Source organism: Chiloscyllium plagiosum, chromosome 18 (assembly GCF_004010195.1).
Source record: "Chiloscyllium plagiosum isolate BGI_BamShark_2017 chromosome 18, ASM401019v2, whole genome shotgun sequence".
Lineage (NCBI taxonomy): Eukaryota > Metazoa > Chordata > Chondrichthyes > Orectolobiformes > Hemiscylliidae > Chiloscyllium > Chiloscyllium plagiosum.
The window spans coordinates 3,436,725-3,460,183 of record NC_057727.1 but is presented as its reverse complement, the minus strand read 5'-3'; the positions used below and the strand labels follow the sequence as shown (position 1 = coordinate 3,460,183).

Genomic DNA, 23,459 nt, shown 5'->3' with positions numbered 1-23,459 from the left:
TTGACGAGGGAGGTTGAATGTCTAGTAAAGAGGAAGAAGGAGGCTTACATAAGGTTGAGGAAACAAGGTTCAGACAGAGCGTTGGAGGGATACAGGATAGCCAGGAGGGAGCTGAAGAAAGAGATTAGGAGAGCTAAGAGAGGGCATGAAAAATCTTTGGCGGATAGGATCAAGGATAACCCCAAGGCCTTTTATGTGTATATGAGAAATATGAGAATGAAGAGAACGAGGGTAGGTCCGATCAAGGACAATAGTGGGAGTCTGTGTATTGAGTCGGAAGAGATAGGAGAGGTCTTGAATGAGTACTTTTCTTCAGGATTTACAAATGAGAGGGACCATATTATTGAAGAGGAGAGTATGAAACGGACTGGTAAGCTAGAGGAGATACTTGTTAGGAAGGAAGATGTGTTGGGCATTTTGAATAACTTGAGAATAGACAAGTCCCCTGGGCCTGACAGGATATATCCTAGGATTATGTGGGAAGCAAGAGAGGAAATTGCAGAACCGTTGGCAATGATCTTTTCACCTTCACTGTCAATGGGGGTGGTGCCAGGGGACTGGAGAGTGGCGAATGTTGTGCCCCTGTTCAAAAAGGGGAATAGGGATCACCCCGGGAATTACAGGCCAGTTAGTCTTACTTCGGTGGTAGGCAAAGTAATGGAAAGGGTATTGAGGGATAGGATTTATGAGTATCTGGAAAGACACTGCTTGATTAGGGACAGCCAGTACGGATTTGTGAGGAGTAGGTCTTGCCTTACAAGTCTTATTGAATTCTTTGAGGAGGTGACCAAGCATGTGGATGAGGGTAGAGCAGTGGATGTAGTGTTCAGGGATTTTAGTAAGGCATTTGATAAGGTTCCCCATGGTAGGCTTATGCGGAACGTCAGGAGGCATGGGATAGTGGGAAGTTTGGCCAGTTGGATAGAGAACTGGCTAACCGGTCAAAGTTAGAGAGTGGTGGTAGATGGTAAATATTCAGCCTGGAGCCCAGTTACAAGTGGAGTTCCGCAGGGATCAGTTCTGGGTCCTCTGCTGTTTGTAATTTTTATTAATGACTTGGATGAGGGAGTCGAAGGGTGGGTCAGTAAATTTGCAGATGATACGAAGATAGGTGGAGTTGTGGGGTTCTTAGTAAGGTGGAGGAGCAGAGGGATCTTGGGGTCTATGTTCATAGATCTTTGAAAGTTGCCACTCATGTGGATAGAGCTTGTAAGAAGGCCTATGGTGTATTAGCGTTCATTAACAGAGGGATTGAATTCAAGAGTCGTGAGGTGATGTTGCAGCTGTACAGGACCTTGGTAAGGCCACATTTGGAGTACTGTGTGCAGTTCTGGTCACCTCAATTAGGAAAGATGTGGAAGCTTTGGAGAGGGTGCAGAGGAGATTTACCAGGATGTTGCCTGGAATGGAGAATAGGTCGTACGAGGATATGTTGAGAGTGCTAGGCCTTTTCTCATTGGAACGGCGAAGGATGAGGGGTGACTTGATAGTGGTGTATAAGATGCTCAGGGGAATAGATAGAGTAGACAGAGACTTTTTCCCCGGGTACAACAGAGTGTTACAAGGGGACATAAATTTAAGGTGAAGGGTGGAAGGTATAGGGGGGATGTCAGGGGTAGGTTCTTTACCCAGAGAGTGGTGGGGGCATGGAATGCGCTGCCTGTGGGAGCGGCAGAGTCAGAATCATTGGTGACCTTTAAGCGGCAATTGAATAGGTACATGGATGGGTGCTTAAGCTAGGACAAATGTTCGGCACAACATCGTGGGCCGAAGGGCCTGTTCTGTGCTGTATTGTTCTATGTTCTATAATAGTTTTGTGATATGACATTGTTGTACTACCTGTATAATCTTATATTTTTTTATATATATAGTTGCCTTGTGAAAGATTTGAAAAAGTTTTTAATAAAAATATGTATTAAAAAAATGAAAGGCAATTGCCAGATTTTGAACTCGAACTGAAGGAACAGCAATATACGTCTTGGCTCGGGGGGAACTAGCAGGTGCTGGTATTCCCGTTTATCTGCTGCCTCTATCCTTTGAGGTGGCAAAGGTTGTGGGTTTAGAAGGTTTTGTCAGAGGTGTCTTGGTGCATTTCTACACCTTATAAATGGTACAGACTGCTTCAAGTGTGTGACAGTGATGAAGGTAATGAATGTTAAAAAGGTGGTGGATGAGAAGCCAATCAAGTGAGCTGCTTTGCCCTGCATGGTATCGAATTTCTTGAATGCTATTGGATCTGCATCCATCAAGCCATGAAAAATATTCCATCACACTCCTGACTTGTGCCTTGTAGATGGTGGATGGAATTTGGGAGACAGGAGGTGAGTTTGTAGCCACAGTATTTATGTGGCTAATCCGTTCAGTTTCTGGTCAATATTAAGCCTCCAGGCGGGTGATAGTGGGGATTCAGTGATAGTGATGCCATTGAATCTCAAGGGGCAGTGGCTAGAGTCTTTGTTGTTGGAGATGATTAATGTCTGGCATTTGTGTGGCATGAATGTTACTTGCCACTTGTCAGCCCAAACTTAGATGCTGTTTGGGTCTTGCTGCTTATGGACTCAGACTGCTTCAGTATCCAAGGAGTCATAAATGGTGCTTAACAAGGTGCAACCATCGCTGAACATCCCCGCTTCGGAGCTTATGATGGAGGGAAGGTCATTGATGAAGCAGCTGAAGATGATTGGGCCTAGGACACTAGCCTGAGGACCTCCTGCAGAGATGTCCTGGAGCTGAGATGACTGACCTCCAACAGCCGCAAGCATCTTCCTGTGTGTCAGGTATGACTGCAACCAGCGGAGAGTTTGCCCCAGGTTCCCATTGGTTCTAACTTTGCTAGGGCTCCTTGATGCCACACTCAGCTAAATGTGGCTTTGATGTCAAGGCCTGTCACTCTCACCTCACCTCTGGAATTCAGCTCCTTTGTCGATTTCTGGTCAGGAGTTGAGTGGCCTGGTGGAACACAAACCGATTGTTCTTTTGACAGGATCTTGCCTCACTTTGCTGCTGTTGGTGAGTGCCAATAGGGCAGTAAGTGGGTTCTGAAGAACTGAAGCATTAACTCTGTTTTATCTCCACAGATGCTTCCAGGCCTACTGAGTTTTCCCAGTAATTTCTGTTTTCTGTTTCCAGCATCTGCAGTTCTTTGGTTGATTGCCATAATTAGCTGGGTTGAATTTGTCCTGCTCTTTCAGGATTCACCTGAGCTATTTTGCACATTTTCAAGTAGATGCCAATGTCATAGCTGCAGTTGAACAGCTTGGCTAAGGGTCCAGCTGCTTCTGGGGTACATGCCTTCTGTACTATTATAGACAGGCAGGAGGGTGAAAGGAACACAGCAAGCAAGGCAGCATCAGGAGGTGGAGAAGTCAATGTGTCGGGTATGACTCCTCTTCAGGACCCTTCTCCACCACCTGATGCTGCCTGGCTTGCTGTGTTCTTCCAACCTCCTGCCTGTCTACTTTGGCTTCCAGAATCTGAGGTGTTTTGTCTCTACCCTTCTGTACTGTTGTGGCACCTTGCTAGGGCCCATAGCTTCTGCAATATCCAGTGCCTTCAGCAGGTTCACTCTATCACCTGGTGGGAATTAATTTGATTGAAGACTGACATCTGTTATACTGTAAACTTCAGGAGGAGGCGCAAACTTAACCTTTTGCGAAAATTACCAAATAAATCTTGTGTAAATCCGTATGTTTTTTCCTCTGGAAGGGAGAAGATGAAGAGACAATCCGATTGTGATCTTCAGAACAGTGAGGTGAATTTGTTAGGGCCAATATGGGAAAACTGTTTCTCCTTGGGGGTGAATCCTGGACAAGGAAGCAGAAACCTGGCAAAAGTGACCATTAACTTGTGAAATGCTTAACTCAGGACAAATGTCTTTCCAGGGGCAGTAGAGCAATGTTGCACTTTGCTACACAGGAGCATATGGCACAGAGTGTTGACGCTCTTAAAGAGACATTTAATGCAGTTGATGAAAGAGCCCGGAATTGAGGAATGTATGACCACGTGGAAGAGGTCATTAAGAGTAGCAGAGGCTCATGCAGAATATAATTGCCAGAATACACTAGTTGGGCCAAATGGCCTGTTTCAGTGCTGTAGACTAGATGCAATTTTATGCAATAAACAACATGAATAGTTTGAAAAAAAAACCCTAGACTTTCCTTCCTCATAAGTGATTATTGTGATATTTCAACACAAGGTACTTATCTTCCTTTGAATCTTGACAACTAATTTTTCTTTCCTATCATATTTCCTGTTTCTGCTTTATCTTTGTTGATCCTTCCTCTGATACATTAGGTTTATAAAAATTGCTATAAAGGGGATCCGTAATTGGTCACACATTTCAAGTTGGAATTGTAAATCTGCCAGCATGTTCTCCATTATTTGTTGCCCTCCAAGTGTTCAATGTGATAGTCTTACCTTTCCATGTTTGTGCTGCTGGCTGTTTTGGCAGCCACAGAGATTGGCCTATCATCCTGCAGCCGTATCTCTCAACATCCAGTCCAGATGTGCCCCCTGATATAGTTATTCAAGCATCGAGAGTTTGCGGGATATCAGAGACTCTTCATCAATCATCTGTCTGCAGAACTGAGCAATTTTAGACAATTGTACAACTGACCCGTACTTTGCCCTGGACCGCCAGCATTGGCAGGGCATTAGGGTGCCCAGTATAACCACTTTGGATTAAAAGAAATCAGGATTAGTCACAGGTAAAGTGAAATGAGGTGAAATTTGACATTCATTGGCACTGCTCCAAGTCATCTTGTATTTCTCTTATTATTTTTTCTTTGAAGATTTCTTTCCTGTATAACTAGCAGTCCAATTCCTAATGGGGGAGGAGGTGAAGAGGGATTCTTCACTTGGTGTACTGTCCTGCTATGAATTTTGCTTTATTGCCCTGCTGACAGATTAATGGATGCAGAGGCACGATTACTGCAAGACCTTTCCCAAAGCACTTTCTGCAAACCTTGTTAACATAGCTCTTCAGCTGTTACTCATGGGTTCACAAAAATAGGTGAGGATGTGAAGTGAGCGAGGTGAAGGTTTGAGACCCATATAATGAGATGGTGAATGAAGGCTGTTTTCCTCACACACTGGGGGTGCTGTCTTTTTCCAAGCTTCCTTGCTTATGCATTTCAGCTCCTTTCAGTTCCGATGGAGATTATATTTTTAAGCATTTTTTGAAATACTAAATTTCAGTATTTCCATTTTGACAAATATTCTTCCTTTCTTCTGTCTTCCATCCTCTCTCATTGTTCTTCATTCCTCTCTTGCTTTATTCATTCTCTCACTCTCCCACTCTCCCCTTCTCCATCCTTATCTCCATCTTTCATCGATTCACCTAGTCTCTGTGGATCCCACTCCTCCCCCCCCACTCTCCCTCCAACTCACCTCTCACTCCCACCCCAGCACATCCCTCATTCCCATTCCAACCTACCCCTCATTCCCACTCTAACCAATCCCTCACTCCTGCTCTGATCCACCGCGCTCTCCCACTCCAACCTGTTCCTCACTCCCAATCTGACCCCACCTCACTCCCACTCCAATAATATCTCTGAACAGCTTGACTAAAAAAATTAAAAAGGGATATTGATTAGGAAGGTGGGGACAGCAGACTGGAGTTGTACTGAATTTTTCTGTGCAGTGTGAAAGCTGGCCTGTTTGCTGTTTTTGGACATTTTCTGTTTACAGTAAATGGATAGTGGGGAAAATACCAGAGGAGGTCTGGCCTGAGTAGGTGGAGGGGGCAGAAACATTGAGTATAGGAGCTGTGTGTAGATTGTGCCTGCTTGTGCTCTGACCCACCCCTCATTCCCAATGTAACCAACCTCTCACTCCCGCTCTGACCCCCCTCAGTCCCGCTCTAACCCCTTCACTCTTGCTCCAACCCACCCCTCACTCCCACTCCTAATGACTCCTCACTCCCACTCTGACCCACCTCTCACTCTCACTCCTACCACCTCTCACTCCCACTCCTACCACCCCTCACTCCCACTCCTATCCACCTCTCACTGCCACTCTGACCCACCTCTCACTCCTACTCCAACCTATTCCTCATTCTCGCTCCAACCCTTGCCTCACTCCCGTTCCAACGCACCCCATTCCTGCTTCTCCTCCTGCGCTCTTCTGCACACCTCTGTCTAACTCCATTACTTAATCTCTCTCGTGCACATCTCCATCTCTCACTTTCCCTCTGCAGAAGTCTTGAAATAGTTAACTGATGGCACCAACGTCTTACAGAAGACCATAATCTCCCTTTACATAAATGTTTATCACTCACTAAACAGATATTTGATGCCAGGCACAGTAATCCTTTCTGCCTCTTAAGCTGCATCAAGTATAATATAGCAGTTGTATTTGTTGTAAGGTGACGTCAGTCCTGTTTTTGTTGACTGAAGCGAGCAGGAAAATAGTTGGAAATTTTTGCAATTTAGGCAATAAATGAAAAAGGAAACAAAATTTCTTATCAAATTTACTGGAAAAACAAAGTTGAAGATTACAAGATCAAAACTCAAATAAAAACTAAGCCAAGTGCTAAGCTATTGTTGGTCAGGTGATTGGCATCCAGAACAGATATTAGAAACGAAAGTGATTGGATAAATTTTCACTTGTTAGAGAGGCTACCAACGCTTGTGTCCTCAAATTTGGCAAGAAGAAATAGGTATATTTTTATTGAACATTAATTTCAAAAGATGCCTAATGGCAGCCAGAAATAAATTCTAAAAGTCATTATTATTGCATATTTACACAAGCAGGCACAATCTACACACAGCTCCTATACTCAATGTTTCTGCCCCCTCCACCTACTCAGGCCAGACCTCCTCTGGTATTTTCCCCACTATCCATTTACTGTAAACAGAAAATGTCCAAAAACAGCAAACAGGCCAGCTTTCACACTGCACAGAAAAATTCAGTACAACTCCAGTCTGCTGTCCCCACCTTCCTAATCAATATCCCTTTTTAATTTTTTTAGTCAAGCTGTTCAGAGATATTATTACACACCATCTGGAGCAGGTGAGACTTCTACCTGGGCCTACTTGTCCACAGGTAGAGACACTACTACTGTTCCATAAAAGCCCTTACATGATAAACCTCTGGTATTTTTCAGTTAACCTGTTCAGACACATTATGACATATCTGCGGCCAGTGGGACTTGGACCTGGGCCTCCTGACCCAGATTTAGGGACACTACCACTGTGCCAAAAGAGCCCTTGACACACCTCTGCTCAATCAATTGCTCTCTATTATCTCTGGAACATGCCCTGATTCATTTTTAAAGGGACCAGTATTTGCCAAATTTTCATCCAACCCACCTCCTCTCCAGCATGTGCACACTCTCCCAACTTATGTCCATGCTGTTTGCCCTAAATGCAAACTCTTGTGATGGCCTCTGATCTAATTAAATATTGGAACATGGAAGCATAGCAGCAGGAATCTACCTCAGAACCCTTTTCCATATCCCTTGATGCCATTAGTATGTGAAATCAATCAATCGATCTTTGTCTTGAGCATACTTTGTGCTTGAATCTCCACAGCTATCTGGGGAAGAGAATTCCAAAGAATTTCTATGACATTAGTTTCTCTGAGTGTATTTGCAGTTTCACCATAACCTGTGTTAGGGGCAATTGACCATGTCCTGTTTTGCAGTGAGAAGGGAGGTTGTGCAGGTGCCTTCATCTGTTTATTATCTCAGAGTAGATAAGGGATCCACAGAAAGTCTGAAATTGTATATTTTCCAAAATTATTACAAATATTGTCTCATTCGCTGTTACATATTTTTGAAGATTCTAATGTTTATAGAGGAACAAAATTTAACACCAAACCATACTAAGAGATATTGGGACAAATGACTGAGTCTTGATCATTCTGGTAAAGGCAGACCGAGAGGCAGAAGGCTTAAGAAAGGAATTCCAGTGCTTCGTATCCAGGCAATTGAAGGGACCATTGTATGTGATTGAGCAGTTACAGTCAGGAATGTACAGGAGGCCGGAATTGAAGGAGCCCTGAGATCTCAGGTGTTTATTTTGGACTGTAAGAGATAACAGGATGAGGGAGAACCAAAGCCAATCACAGCTCTGAAAGTAAGAATGGCATATTTCAAATGGAGCAGTTCAGGACTGAGAGTGAGTGCACAGGGGTGATGGGTAATCAGGACCTAGTGTGAGTTTATGTACAAGCAGCATCGTTTTGGTTGTGTTTAATTTTATGGGAAGGGATTTGCAGAAGGCCTCACTGGTGAGACCATTCACCCAGCATCCAAACTGTGAGCAGAAGCCTGGTCAGTTTCTCATTCAAAACCATTCCCTAGGTTTTTTTTAATGAAATTATTTCCAAAAAATCCAGAATTTGTGCGATAGTCCAAGAAAATAAATATCAAAAGAAGATGTTGTTGTTGGGAACAGCCAGCTATTTGACTAATGTCTTCCAGTAAAGAAGATCTGATAGCCAGAACCCAATCTTTGAGGATGAGGTAATTGTATTACAGTTGGGCCTCCACTTCCTGTTTATTGTTTAATTGTCCACTTCCACTAACAACTGTGTGACAGGACTGGAGAGCTTAGTTCTGGTCCGTTGGTTATGGAATTGCTAAGCCCTGTCCATTACACGCTACTTCCATTGTTTGATCGGCAAATGGTCCAGTGTTATAGTTTCATCAAGTTGACACCTCATTTTCAAGTATGCCTGATCCTGCTCCCAACATGCACTCCTGCACTCTCCGTTGAACCAGGGTTGATCCCTTGTGTTGATGTTAATGGTAGAGTGGTGGATATGCTGTGCCATGAGTTTATAGGTTTGAGTACAATTCTGCTGCTGTTGATAGTCCACAGTGCCTTATGAATGCCCAGTCTTGAGTTGCTCGTCTGTTTGAAGTCTCACATTTATCATAGTGAAAGTGGCATATGACTCAGGGTGTACCCTCAACATGAACGTGTCACTTTGTTTCCACAAAGACTGTGCAGAGATCATTTTATTCCATCCCAGCGTGAACAGATACATCTGCCAAGGGCAGATTAGTGAAGGTAAGGAGTTTCCCTCTTGCTGGCTGTCTCACCACCTACCATCGACCCAATCTATGGCTATATCAGTTTGGATCCTGTCACTCTTGGTGGTGGACATTGAAGACCCCACATAGAGTACATTCTGTACCTTTGACCCTCAATGCTTCTTCCAAGTGGTGTTCAACATGAAGGATGAGTGATTCATTCTGAGCAGGGTAATAGGTGGTAGTCAACAACTGGGTTTCTTGCCCATGTTTGCCCTGCTCACACAAGACATCATGGAGTCCCCTGTTTCAGGGCAACTGCATCCTAACTGTATACCAGCTGTATGCCATCTGTGGTGGGTCTGCTCAGACAGGACATAAACAGGGATGGTAATGCAAGTGCCTGGGACGTTATCTGTAAGATATGATTCTCTGTGAATGACCTTGTCAACTTGTTGCTTGGCTATCCTTTAAAACTGCTCTCCCAATTTTGGCAGAAGGAGGATTTGCAGGGCTGCTGTGTGTCATTTCTGGTGCCTAATTCGGTTCCAGGTGGTCAGTTGCTTTCAATAATCCACACTGGGCACACAAACCCAGCAAACCACAGGGCTCCTGCACTCTGAGAGCTGCCAACCCACCTGTGAGGTACGAAACATCTCTTCACCAGCTTGGATGGAAATGCAAGATTCCATTAGAACGGAATGAGGGAGTTTTATCAATAAACTTGTCAATGTTTCTTCTTCCGTTACATCGTTATAAACCGGCATTTCACGTTTGTGAGACCATCATGTGCACAGTGGAACCACTGCATTTGTCTCCTCATTGCCCTTCAAGCATTTTCAGTCCAGGGGAGGACCTCTTTGGTACTCGCTCCTTTTCGCTTCTCCTGTTTCCATATTAGAGGGCATCTCCCATCAGGTCAGTGTGAAAATTAGGCTAGTCCCCCTCTGATTTGGAACAAAGAAGTGGGACAGAAATTCCTGGCTGACTTGGAATTTTAAAGTTGAGCAGAACTGAAAAATGTGGTGCTAGAAAAGCGCAGCAGGTCAGGCAGCATCCATGGAGCAGGATGCTGCCTGACCTGCTGCGCTTTTCCAGCAACACATTTTTCAGCTCTGATCTCCAGCATCTGCAGTCCTCACTTTCTCAAAGTTGAGCAGAAGACAATGTGAGGAAGAGTTCCATCTTTTGATCAGAAGAGGTGAGTAAGTGACACGTGCTTTAAAAAGGAACAAAGACTACATGTATACAGAGCAAAAAAAATCCTGCAGTCTTTTCAAGTATTAAATAATTGCAAACAAAGCAGTGAGTATGGGAGCATTTGTTGCTGTCAACCTTCCAGCACCGAAAGCACGTTTTGTATCTTGGCTTTCATTTTGGGTAATCATGAAAGAATGCATGAAAACAAAACTCATTCCCAAGTGCTGTTTGTTGGTGCCATGATTAATTTAATCTTCAAACAGTTCAGCAAATTGCTTCCAATTGCTGGCGTCACTTTCATGTGGAAGGCCAGACTCTGCAAATGCCTCTGTCCAGCAATGAATGGGACTGCTGCTTTTCAGTGGGAATGAAGCTGTTCCCAAACTGCTAGGAGTGCCTGTAATTGCTGCATTAATGGATCCTGGCCTCATAGGACACGTTTCTACAAAGTACTTGTGCCTTTTTTTCCTCTCAATTTCCCCTTTCACCTATTAAAGTGCGTATCATTTTATGTATGTTTTAAAATTTTCATATCCACTAAGACCAAGTTTAATCTTCTCAAGAAATAATCCCCTGGCACAAACTTTCATATTGCATTTTGGAAACACTTCCCTGGACCATAAGAGAGTGACCCAGATCTTGGTGGAATGGTCATGGAATAATGTAACTAGCAGGACACAACTATTTGACTTTCACCCTCCCCCAATTCAGCCTTGTCCCCAATCCTGGGAAACCCTTGTGCTGTAACTGACTTTATGTGGTGAGGGCAGTATGGCACCTGACAACCTTAGGGAATGACAGGGGCATCAGGCTATCGCTTTAACAAAAGTGATTGAAGTAATTTCCCCTTCCCATTTCCCACTGGCTGCTCCCTCACTCCCCTTCCCATTCCCCACTGGCTGCTCTCTCACTCCCCCTTCCCATTCCCCACTGGCTGCTCTCTCACTCTTCGTTCCCATTCCACACTGGCTGCTCTCTCACTCCCCTTCTCATTCCCCACTGGCTGCTCTCTCACTCCCCTTCCCATTCCACACTGGCTGCTCTCTCACTCCCCTTCCCATTCTACACTGGCTGCTCTCTCACTCCCCCTTCCCATTCCCCACTGGCTGCTCTCTCACTCCCCCTTCCCATTCCCCACTGGCTGCTCTCTCACTACCCCTTCCCATTCCACACTGACCGCTCTCTCACTCCCCCTTCCCATTCCCCACTGGCTGCACTTTGATTCGAGCCACTGGGATCTCTTCTCGTTTTGCGATAGGTTCAATGCGAGTTGGATGCTGTCTACAAAAGCAATCTTCGAGAAGTAGAATGGCGTGAAAGAAAGTGAGAAAGGAAAATACGTGTCCTAAACGATAAAATCAAGTTTGTAAATTTTAATAAAGTTAATGTAGTGAATGAAAGTAAATGTGAAGCCAGAAGGAGTTGGATCTGAATCTCAGGAGCTGAAGTTCCAAAATCCCAAGGTCATGTTTATCAGATGCAAAATGAAGTATTATTTCTGAGCCAAACACAACAACTGCTGTCTAAATTTAAAAGGATTCTGAATTATTGAATTTGTGAAGCCTAGAAATTACCGTTAATGTAAAGCATTTTGCTGGTGGCCATTGTGTGAATTATTTGTGGAACAGCCTCTTAGTTTGAAGACAGTTTGTCTCATTGGGCAAGTGTAACTGTATTGGCCCAAAATAAACAGTTTACGTAGAATGTTATAAGCAGCAAATTATTTTCTAATAATCAGTATCTGCTCCCATTTACAAGGTAGACATTCCAAAGGTATCCCAAACCACTTCTCATTGGGTAAATTGATTGATTTATTCATTTTCAGGATGTGGGTGTCACTGTCTAGCCTTACATTTATTGCCCATCCCTCACTAACTTTGAGAAGTTGGCAGTGAGACACCAGCTGATGAAGTTGACATCCCTGTGGTGTTTTATATACAGTCACTGTGCCATGGGTGAACATGGCTGCCATTTAGTCACAGGGCACCGGGCGACAAATAGCAGTGCAATGTCTGCCCACTTCTGTCTGTTTTTGTCCAGTTTTGTCTTTTAGTTTTCCCACGTCTGTCAGTTTTTGCCCTGTTTGTTGTTCAAGGGCTGTCATGGCAGCTGTTTGACCTGAAATAGCACCTTTAGAATGTTACTGGCCAATTGCAAAGGTTAGATTAGATTCCCTACAGTCTGGAAATGGGCCTTTCGGCCCAACCATTCCACACTGACTCTCCAAAGAGTAACCCACCCAGACCCATTTCCCTCTGGCTGATGCACCTAACACTCCGGGCAATTTAGCATGGCCAATTCACCTGACCTGCACACCTTTGGACTGTAGGAGGAAACTGGAGCACCCGGAGAAAACCCACGCAGATAAGGGGAGAATGTGCAAACTCCACACAGACAGTCGCCCCAAGGCTGGAATCGAACCTGGGACCCCGGTGCTGTGATTCTAGATTAGAGTGGTGCTGGAAAAGCACAGCAGGTCAGGCAGTATCCAAGGAGCAGGAAAATCGACGTTTCGGGCAAAAGCCCTTCATCAGGAAGAGACGGCAGAGTGCCTGGTGCTGTGAGGCAGCAGTGCTAACCACTGAGCCATCGTGCTGCCCCATCTTCATCGCAGCTTAGCTTCCCATCTGAAGGGCTGCATCCCCAATCGTTTGAACTCTCACTGCATCTGCTTCAGCTTCGGGGATGGAATCCTGGCTCAGGTCTTGGCACTTCCTGAGCAATGAGTATGTGAGCCCTGCCCAGCTCCAGCTCAGCAGATTGCATCCCTCCCTCCACCTCCCCACCGTCCCAACATGAGCCTGTGTCGATAGGCTCAATAGTCAGGCTGTTTCTTGGACTGGACCCTGTCCTGATGAAGGGCTTACGCCTGAAACATCGACTCTCCTGCTTCTGAGATGCTGCCTGACCTGCTGCGCTTTTCCAGCACCACACTCTTGACTAGACACTGTCCATGGGGGATTTGAAAGAAACAAAATAATTTCCGCACGAGAGTTCGGTTGTGGATTGATTTGTGGTGTTACCTTGTCCAGATTAGTTAGGGTTTAGAAGCTGTACAGGAAGAAAGCATATAACTTTGAAAGGTGAGTACTTTCTGTGCAGGGATATAAGAACATCAGAACCAGGAGCAGGAGTAGGCCATCCGGCCCATCGAGCCTGCTCCACCATTCAATAAGATCATGGCTGACCTTTTCATGGACCCAGCTCCACTTACCCACCCTCTCACCGTAACTCTTAATTCCTTTACTGTTCAAAAATCCAACTTTGCCTTAAAAACATTCAACTCTGATGAAGGGCTTTTGCTCCTTGGATGCTGCCTGACCTGCTGTGCTTTTCCAGCACCACTCTAATCTTGACTCTGATCTCCAGCATTTGCAGTCCTCACTTTCGTCTGCTTCCCTGGGCAGGGAATTCCACAGATTCACAACCCTCTGGGTGAAGATGTTCCTCCTCAGCTCAGTCCAAAATCTGCTCCCCCTTATTTTGAGGCTATGCCCCTGTTTCTAGTTTCACCCCCCCCACCCACTCCCAGTGGAAGCAACCTCCTTGCTTCTATCTTATCGATTCCCTTCATAATTTTATATGCGTCTATACTCATTGGAATTCTTCTCAATTCCAATGAGTATAGTCCCAGTCTACTCAGTCTCTCCTCATAAGCCAACCCTCTCCACTCCAGAATCCACCTCGTGAACCTCCTCTGCACCCGCTCCAGTGCATCCCTTCTCAAGTATGGAGACCAAAAGCTTTTTAAGCTGCTGCTCAGTCTCAGTCCTTTCACCTTTGAGTAAAATGGTTATGGGTTCAGGTCCCACCCCTGAGATCTGAGCAAAGTCTTGTGCTGCAGTGGCAGTGTCCCTACCCAGGACCACAAGCGTGAGGATGACTTACTTGACTGATCTGTGAGAAGATGGTCTCCCTTTTTGGCCCATGCTCCTACCGGATGGTAAGGAACACTTTGCAAAGCTGGATTTGCCCTTATCGATTCCAGTGTTTGGTTCAATGCTTAGACTTCAGAGCATTTTAGAATCCCTACATTGTGGGAACAGGCCATTTGGCCCAACAAGTCCACACTGACCCTCCAGAGAGTATCCCACCCAGACCCATTCCCCTAGCCTATTACTCTACATTTACCCCTGACTAATGCACCTAACCTACTATTCCTGAACACTATGAGCAATTTATCATGGCCAATTCATCTGGCCTGCACATCTTTGGACTGTGGGAGGAAACCGGAGCACCCGGAGGAAACCCACGCAGACACGGGGAGAATGTGCAACTCCACACAGTCACCCGAGGCTGAAATTGAACCAGGGTCCCTCGCACTGTGAGGCAGCAGTGCTAACCACTGAGCCACCGTGCCACCCACAGCAATTTGATGCAACTGGACGGGCCATTTCACAGGGCAGTTAAGAGTCAACCACATTTCTGTGGATCTGAGATCACTTATAAGTAACCAGACTGGGCTGCTTAAGGAAGGAATTTCCTTCCTTAAATGGAATTCATGAACCAGGTGTTTTATGACAATTTAACACAAAACTCATGATTGCCATGAGACCAGCTTTTAATTCCAGGTATTGATGAATTCAAATTTCACCATCTGCCATCATGAGATTCAAAGCCATGTCTCCAAAATATTAGCCTGGATCTCTGAATTATTCTGTCCAGTAACAAACCACTCTGTCTAAAGCCATCAACCACTGGTATAAAGTAGAAATGTAATGACGGGTTTCCAAGCAACATCTTTACCCAGAGAGTAGTGAGAATGCTACAGTGTGCCATAGTTAGAGAAATAGTATAGACACCTTTAAGGCTAAGTTAGATAAATGTGTGAGAAACAATAGTTAGATATGTTGATACAGCCAGAGAGTGATATGGAATAGAGATAACAGTATTGTGTTCCTAGGTGCAGGAAGGATGTTCCCAATGGTGGGGGGACCAGAACCAGGGATCATAGTTTGAGGATTGGCTAACCTTTAAGGACCAAGATGAGGAGATATTTCTTCATCCAGGGAGTGATGAGCCTGTGGAATTCAGTACCACAGAAAGTGGGGGGAATTGGGGTTTTGACTTGATGATCAGCCATGATCATGTTGAATGATAGAGGGGCTGAATGGCCTAATCCTGCTGCTATCTTCTGTGTTTATCTGTGTTCCTATGGATCAGGTTAGCCTGTTCCTGCGTTGCAGAGTCTATATAATAAAACATTCTGAAGTCTGAGCATGCTTAATGCTCAACCTGTGCAAGTATAGCTCGGAACCGAGTAGTAGCAGATAGAAGGTGGGCTTGGTTTCAGACCAGTTTTGCTTTAAGAGTTTGGCCAGCGCCCTGTGCATTCAGTCAGGAGCTCTTGCTGACATGCACCTACAGGTCATGTCGCAATAGCAGGGCAGAGTATAAAAGGAAGGACCTGCAGGCACCCCCAGACAGGCTCTACCTGTTTGATTTCCGCTGCGGGTATTTTGCCTACATGCATCAGGTCTGTCACCAGCTCAGGTGAGGAGGGTGGTGGTGGAGGGAGAGCTGCATTGTTACAAGCTGAGCTGAGCAATTGCCAGCGACTGTGCCACTAGTCACTCTGCCGCCGCTGCCACCACCACCGCCGCCTTATCTCAGTCCGTGGGAATGTGAAGAGCAGAAAGCTTAACACGGCGCCTTGTATCTGAGCGGAATCAGACTCCACACAACAGCAGGAATTCCAAATAACCTGCTGGCTGATCAGTAGCGTGTCAAAACAAGAGCAAGTGGATTTCAACTGCATTGTATGGAAAGGATAAAAATAAAATGTTTCAATTGTCTTGGAAGAGTTCCTGAACCTGGCCTTCCAGTAGTACAGCACACCAGAAGGCCAACAAGCCCTCACTAATTGACACCTAGGTGGCTTTGACTCCAAACCAAGCCTCAAGGCTGAGTTTGGACAGGCTGTTTAACTACAGGCTAGGTTCTTTACAGGAATAATGCATCAGGACATAATCACAAGACAGGAACAGTTGAGTGTAAATTTATGGAGTGCTGTTTGGAAGAAGCAAATGTGAAAATCCATGAGTATCTGCATTTTAATCGTAAAATACCAACCTTTGGATGTTGCATTTTTTTTTGCGTTCTCTCATGGTATGTAGGTGTCACTGTCTGGACCAGCATTTATTGCCCATCCCTACTTATCCCCTGAGATGTTCATTTGCCGGAGTAGGATCCACAATGCCCTGAGGGAGGGAATTCCAGGATTTTGACCCAGCGACACTGAAGGAATGGCGATATATTTCCAAGTCAGGATGGTGAGGGGCTTGGAAACAAGCTTTCAGGTGTTATCTGCTGCCCTTGTCTTTCTTGTTAATGGAAAGCAGCAATTCAATCTTTATCACATCTGTCACAGTGATTCAGATGATATTGTACAGAGAAACATGGCAGCCATCAAGTACACAGTATGATCCCAAGACTGCCATTCAATGAAAAATCATTGGTCACTTTATCAGTGGTGGTCTCATTCAAAATTTGCCAAAGGATCTTTAATATCAAACTGAACTTCATTTTACCTCAATTACAAATCTCCTCTTCAATGTTGCGGGCCTCTGTCAGTGCTGTTTTGAAGTGCCTACTTCAGGCTATTTGTTCAGGATGCTACAACCTTCTAACTCAGAGGTGGTAGTGTGAATCACTGAAGCACATTCCTCTCGCAGGTGAGGGAGGTTGGGGGGGTGGGGGGAGGTTCCTTCTCTTGCCCCACAACAGTCCATGGGACAGAAGTCTGAGCACAGGGCTGAGCAGAGAGGGGTTTAAGGACTGTGACTTAGCCACTGTGTACAAATGGCCAAATACATGTCCAGTTTGGGAGAACATGGAGAAAATGATGTTCCTTCATCAATCCTGCTTTATCAATTCTTAAACTCCTTAAGAAATGCTCCGAACTTTGCTTAAGTAAACAGGACTGGTAATGCCTAGTCTTGAGTCTACAAAGGGTTAAATCAGTTCAATAATGTTTATCATTTGTAAATGTAGATCCCATAGCTCATCACTGGTGACGGAAATTAGTACAGATACACAGAAATGTCCCCCAGTTAGTGCCTGCATAATTCATGTGCCATGTCTAATGTGATCGAGGGACATTTTAAGCTGATTTCTCCTAAAGTGAAAGGGAATATGTTTTCCGAAACCAGAGAAATCCACAGAGGTAGATAGATGAAGTTGTGATTACATGGAGAATGCAGTCTGCCATGGTTTGTGCATGGATGGGAGTCTATGATGAAGTCACTGTAATCTGCAGACCTCTTGGCACCAGGGCCTTTGATGGACTCTGTTCCCTCTGGGTCAGATCCACGATGCCAGCCCGGTCTATTGCAATCTCTTTTTTTTTGCTCATGAGGGCAAAAGCAGTTATCTGATTTGGCGGCTGGAGATAAAGCATGGCTCCACATATTCAGAATACCTGAACAGGGCCTTGTCTGTCTGTCTGCATACGTGCTCACTGTTGTGTGTCAGCTCCTCCTTGAATGAAAACGTTTGGGTTGTGCCATATTGTCTCCGGCCTGTGCTAGTGCCTGTGAGTGATGCCGCAGTGTCTCGGAGCCGAATACCACAGCTATGTTTCAGCTGCACTGGAATCCCCAGTAGGCCTTTAACCCCTTCACTACCTTCTCGCCTTCATTTTTCTTTTAGAAATAAAAAGCCTTCCTTTCCAGACCTGGATATTTTTCAGTGCAGTCATTGTTGTAATACAGAAAATGCAGGAACCAATTGGGGTACCACAAACTCCGAGAAAGCAGGTAGTGGGCAAATTATCTCCTTTCTGTTGATGTTGGCTGAGAGGTGAATGTTGATCAGGACACAGAGATAAGGTACCCCTTCTCTCTTTTGAGATTGTTTCAAAGAACATCTGCTCCATCTTAGAGAGTAGGAAGTCTCATCTGAGCAGATGTAGCATCTCGAAGTGTGCGGCACTCCCTCACTGCTGCTCTGGGAGTGTTAAACTTCACTGTGAGCTTGGGTATCTGGAGTGAGTCTTGAATCTGCAGAGAGGTGAGAATGTTCAATGCATCGAACCCTGTGTCACCTTTGACGTCCTTGCAACAGCCTGACACTTGTACCTATTTTTCTCAATCAGCTAGTTCACCAATATTATCACACACTTCTGCTGTCAGGTGGGATTTCAACCTAGGTCTCCAGGTCCAGACGATGCTATCACCCACCTACAAGAGGGCCCCAAAGTAAACATTGAAAAGTTGAAGTTGCCCATCCCCTTCGAGATGACTGTTTGGGGTACATCACCATCCTGACACTTTTAATAATCAGCAAAGTGGGCGACAGGGTGCACAGTGGTTAGCACTGCTGCCTCACAGCGCCAGAGACCCGGGTTCAATTCCCGTCTCAGGCGACTCTCTGTGTGGAGTTTGCACATTCTCCCCGTGTCTGCGTGAGTTTCCTCCGGGTGCTCCAGTTTCCTCCCACAATCCAAAAATGTGCAGGTTAGGTGAATTGGCCATGCTAAATTACCTGTAATGTTAGATGTAGGGGAATGGGTCTGGGTGGGTTGCACTTCAGCGGGTCAGTGTGAACTTGTTGGGCTGAAGGGCCTGTTTCGACAATAAGTAATCTAATCAAAGTAAGTTTCAAGTGCAGTTGCTGTGACTGGGACAAGATGCAGGGATGGAGCTAGTTAAAACTCTGGGTACAGTGGTGCCAAGTAGAAATTTACAGCCCCAGGATTTTGAAATCACATTAGGAGGAAGGAAGTGAGTGATGGTTGGTCAGGCTCTGAGTTCTTCAGCATGTCTGTTTTACTGCAGATCACAGAGTTTACATTTCTTCATGTAATCTTTTACAGGGGCCAAAAAATGCTTCCCCTAGGTGGACGGGTCAATGACCACGGGAGCATAGTTTTAAGGGAAGGGGCAGGAGGTTCAGAGGAGATGTGAAGGAAATCTTGTCACCACCCTCTGGGTGGAATCTGGAACTCATTGTGTGTAAGGGTGCGAGAGACAGAAACCTTCACACCTTTGAAAAAGGATTTAGATGTGCACTTGCAATGCCAAGACCATACAAGGCTGTGCGCCAGGTGCTGGAAAATGGGGTTAGAACAATTGTCAAAACGTGTGGTGCTGGAAAAGCACAACCAGTCAGGCAGCATCCAAGGAGCAGGAGAGTCAATGTTTCGAGCATAAGCCCTTTATCAGGAAGCCCTCTTCCAAGGACTAGAATGGTTCCTTGTTTTTGAACTGTCTGAGCACAGTGGGCTGAAGGGCCTTTTCCTATGCTGTAGACCTCGATGACTCTGAGGCGTCACTGTCTGGGCCGGCATTTGTTGCCCATCTCAGTTGTTCCAGAGAAGATGACGGTGAGCTGCCTTCTATCCATGAGGCGTACCTAGACCCACAATGCCGTGAGGGAGGGAATTCCAGTTAATAAAAATAACAAATACTTGAAATACTCAGCAAGTATGAAACAGAGTTCCTGTTTGGATGAATGTTCACCAACCTGAAAGATTACCTCTGATTATCTCCACCGACACTGCTTGGCACGCTTCACATCTTCAGCATTTTCTTTTGATTTGATTTCAGATTTTTAGTATCCACAGTGCTCGCTAAGGTGATCAGTTCATAACTTCAGTGACAAAGCTACATTGGAGAAGTTGGGACTGTTCTCCTCAGGGAGCAAAAGGCTGACTCCTGTTCCTATTTCTGACAGGCCTCATGGGAACAGTTTGCCTCTGTCCACATCCGGCATCATTTGAATGTCTCTAACAATCCCTAATCTACTCCGAGAACAGTCTCAGTTTCTTCCCTGTTTCCATGTACTTTATGTTTAGAGTCAAAAATCTCACAAAACCAGGTTATAGTCCACCCAGTTTATTTGGAAGCACAAGCTTTCGGAGCACTGCTGCTTCACCAGGTAACTAGCGATAACCTGGTGTTGTGTGATTTTTGACTTTGTCCACCCAGTCCAACACCGGCACCTCCACATCATGGACACAGGTTTTCATGATTCTCTTCCACAGGACCTCTATAAGCCCTTTACATCCTCCCTATAATGTACAGCCTGGAATTGGACACAATTCTCTAACTGAGGCCAAGCCAGGTCAGCATGAGAAAGCAGCAAGTTGTTTGGATTTGAAATCCACTCCCTGCAGTGTGGAAACAGATTCGGAAATAACTTTCAGAAGGGAATTGTTTAATTAAGGGGAACTTTCCTTTACCTTCCCATCTCCAAGCAGCTCCAGCATGTGCACTCTCTCCATAATACAGCAACCGCTCATATTGTGTAGCATCCTGGTCATCATTTTCAGAAGAGAGAAGCTGGTGATGATTGGCAGGTTCACTGGGGGTCAGCAGAGTTTCAATCATCATGGAGTTCTGAACAAGGTTCACTGGACTCAGCACGTTACATTGTTCCTGTCTCCACAGATGCTGTTGGACCTGCTGAGTTTCTCCAACACTTTCTGTGATTGCAATGGTGTTTATTTGGCTCAGAGCTCAAGTGGCTGGTGTGAGAACCATTGCAGAATTCAATCAGTGTGCGTATGAAGTCTCCTTATTCCCAATAGCCTATCACCTCTGTGCTCATTTGCCTAACTCATAGGCAAGGAATGGCTCGATTTTAAATTTCTCATCTGTGCATTCAAATTTCTCCTCGGCATTTCTGTCTCTCTGTAATTTCCTCCAACCCCATAACCCTGTGAGATTGTAATCTCCTCTAACCTCATAACTCTGTGAGATTGTAATCTCCTCCAAACCCATAACTCTGTGAGATTGTAATCCCCTCCAACACCATAGCCCTGTGAGATTGTAATCTTCTCCAACCCCTATTATCCTGAGAGATTGTAATCCCCTCCAACACCATAGCCCTGTGAGATTGTAATCTTCTCCAACCCCCATTATCCTGTGAGATTGTAATCTCCTCCAACCCCCATTATCCTGTGAGATTGTAATCTCCTCCAAACCCCATAACCCTGTGAGATTGTAATCTCCTCCAACCCCATTGCCCTGTGAGATTGTAATCTCCCCCAACCCTCATTATCCTGTGAGATTGTAATCTCCTCCAAACCCCGTAACCCTGTGAGATTGTAATCTCCTCCAACCCCATAACCCTGAGATTGTAATCTCCTCCAACCCCATAACCCTGAGATTGTAATCTCCTCCAATCCCATAACCCTGTGAGATTGTTATCTCCTCCAACCCCATAACCCTGAGATTGTAATCTCCTCCAACCCCATAACCCTGTGAGATTGTTATCTGCTCCAAACGCCGTAACCCTGTGAGATTGTAATCTCCTCCAACCCCATAACCCTGTGAGATTGTAATCTCCTCCAACCCCCGTAACCCTGTGAGATTGTAATCTCCTCCAGTCCCATAACCCTGTGAGATTGTAATGTTCTCCAGCCCTGGAACACTGTGAGATATCTGTGCTTGAGTTCTGACTGATTCCCTGATTTTACTCACCCTGCCATTGTCAGCTGTGCCTTCAGCCTGTCTTATCTTGCCATTTCTCTCTTTCTCCAAGGCAAGTCCTTTCACATTGACCTTTTTTGTCAAAGGTATCAGTCATCTACCCGAACATCACGTTACCATTGTTAAATTATGTTTTCCAGCACAACTGAGGAGAATCTTGGGGCTATGTCAGTGATGCTACACGTTCTTCTTGTAACATTCTTTCTAATAATTCCTCTCTGCCCATAGATGGATTAAACCCAGAAACCAAGCAACAGCTCACAACATCCAGCAAGAAGAAATCGAAAGGAGGGAAGGGCGACTCAACGAAAGCGGAAGATGGGAAGACTGAAGTACAACCCATAATGATCATCTTGGCCTTTAAAAGATACATATTTGATCCTCAAAAGAAAATGATGCAGTCCTAAAGTGTTTGTGAAGCAGAGGAGTTCAGGGCTAGGACTGGGTTAAACAAAATCCTTGCCTTAAAGTCCATTATTCTGGGGGCAGGTTTCTGTGATTTCTGAAGGAATAAAACCAAAATGAATTCTTTTGTTTGCTACAAGATGTATTCTGTTTCAAAGTTTTGGAACGGGAGGGCCTATCTCACCCTTACCCCTAAAGGAGCTAACTGATGATAGCACATCCCAAGGCAGTGCTGCTGTCAGTGAGGACCATTCAAACTGTTGAGGTGTGATTGTCGGTCAGCTGATTGACCACATGGTGGAGGGGAAATTTCATCCTGGCCTCAAACACGTGTCTAGATGACTTCATATCATCAGGAGTCAGGGGTGGGATAAAGACCATGAGTGCTTTAAGTGCAGAGACAGAGAGAGAGAGAGAGAGCAGTCCAATTTAACATCTCAGATCAGTGACCTTCTGCGAAAACTGGAATTGGCTTGGAGAATGCAACAGGCTTTTCAGCCCATCCAGAGGCAGGCTGAGGGAGCTGTAGGTGAATAAGTTGAAAACTGTACAATAGGAGATGAAATGATGGAAGAGGAACGATGCAGGGCTAAAGGAGTTGGTGAGGGATAAAGCAAAAGGTGGGTGCAGAGAGGGTGGAACGGGGATTAGCAACATCTTTGCCAAAAACAACCCAAAGAACTATGAATGCTGGAAATCAGAAACTGCTGAAGAAATTCAGCAGGTCAGGCAGCATCAGTGGAGAGAAAGCAGAGTTAACATCTCTGGTCCAGAGACCTTCAGAACTTCAGCATAGACACCTGCTCCTGCTGACAAGGCCTGTTTCACTGCACTCGCTTCAGAATTGGGGTCTGCAGCACCAGGTTCACCCTGCAGCTGTAGTGCTAGTGCAAAGGGTCTTGGGCTCACTGTAAATGTAACCAGCCCACACCCAGCCCCGTTCTGGAAATGTAACCAGCCCACACCCAGCCCCGTTCTGGATCTGATTCTTATTTCAAAAACATCACAACCTTCCTACAGCCGTGACAGCATTACAGAAACTGCACTGAGCTCTGATCAGCACTGTGTTCAAAATGCAGATTACCACATCAGCTGAACGAATGTAAATCATTTCTTAGTTTAATTGTGAATTGAATGTACAAATTGTTCAATATTATCAATACTTGTTATGCCCTGAACTGCCCTGACAGCCGTTGGGTGTGACGTAATGTTAAATTCTAAACAAGCTCTCTCCTCTCTTGTTTCCTCTCTTGTTATCTTTGTTTTACACAAACCAACATTCCCACAGCCACAGCAGGGAGTTCTCTCATTTTCTTGATGGATATTTATGTCTAATGGACTGGAACCACAGACAGAGGGTTCATGTGTTTTATTGTTTGCTCATGTTCCACTACAGAAGGCCTTCTGAAGCAGTGTCGCTGACTCCTGATGAACATTTC

At 45.1% G+C, this 23,459-nt stretch overlaps 1 protein-coding gene across 2 annotated transcripts in view; it reads left to right on the top strand.

Annotated features, from left to right (window-relative positions):
• The window catches only part of eefsec (eukaryotic elongation factor, selenocysteine-tRNA-specific), a 418,279-nt gene extending 395,032 nt beyond the window's left edge, over positions 1 to 23,247 (top strand). For both annotated transcript variants that reach the window (XM_043707583.1, XM_043707582.1), the window contains one exon: positions 21,844 to 23,247. In XM_043707583.1, the coding sequence (XP_043563518.1) occupies positions 21,844 to 22,022 (179 nt within the window). In that variant the 3' untranslated portion in view covers positions 22,023 to 23,247. The remainder of the gene's footprint in view (positions 1 to 21,843) is intronic.
• Positions 23,248 to 23,459: the final 212 nt, after the last annotated feature.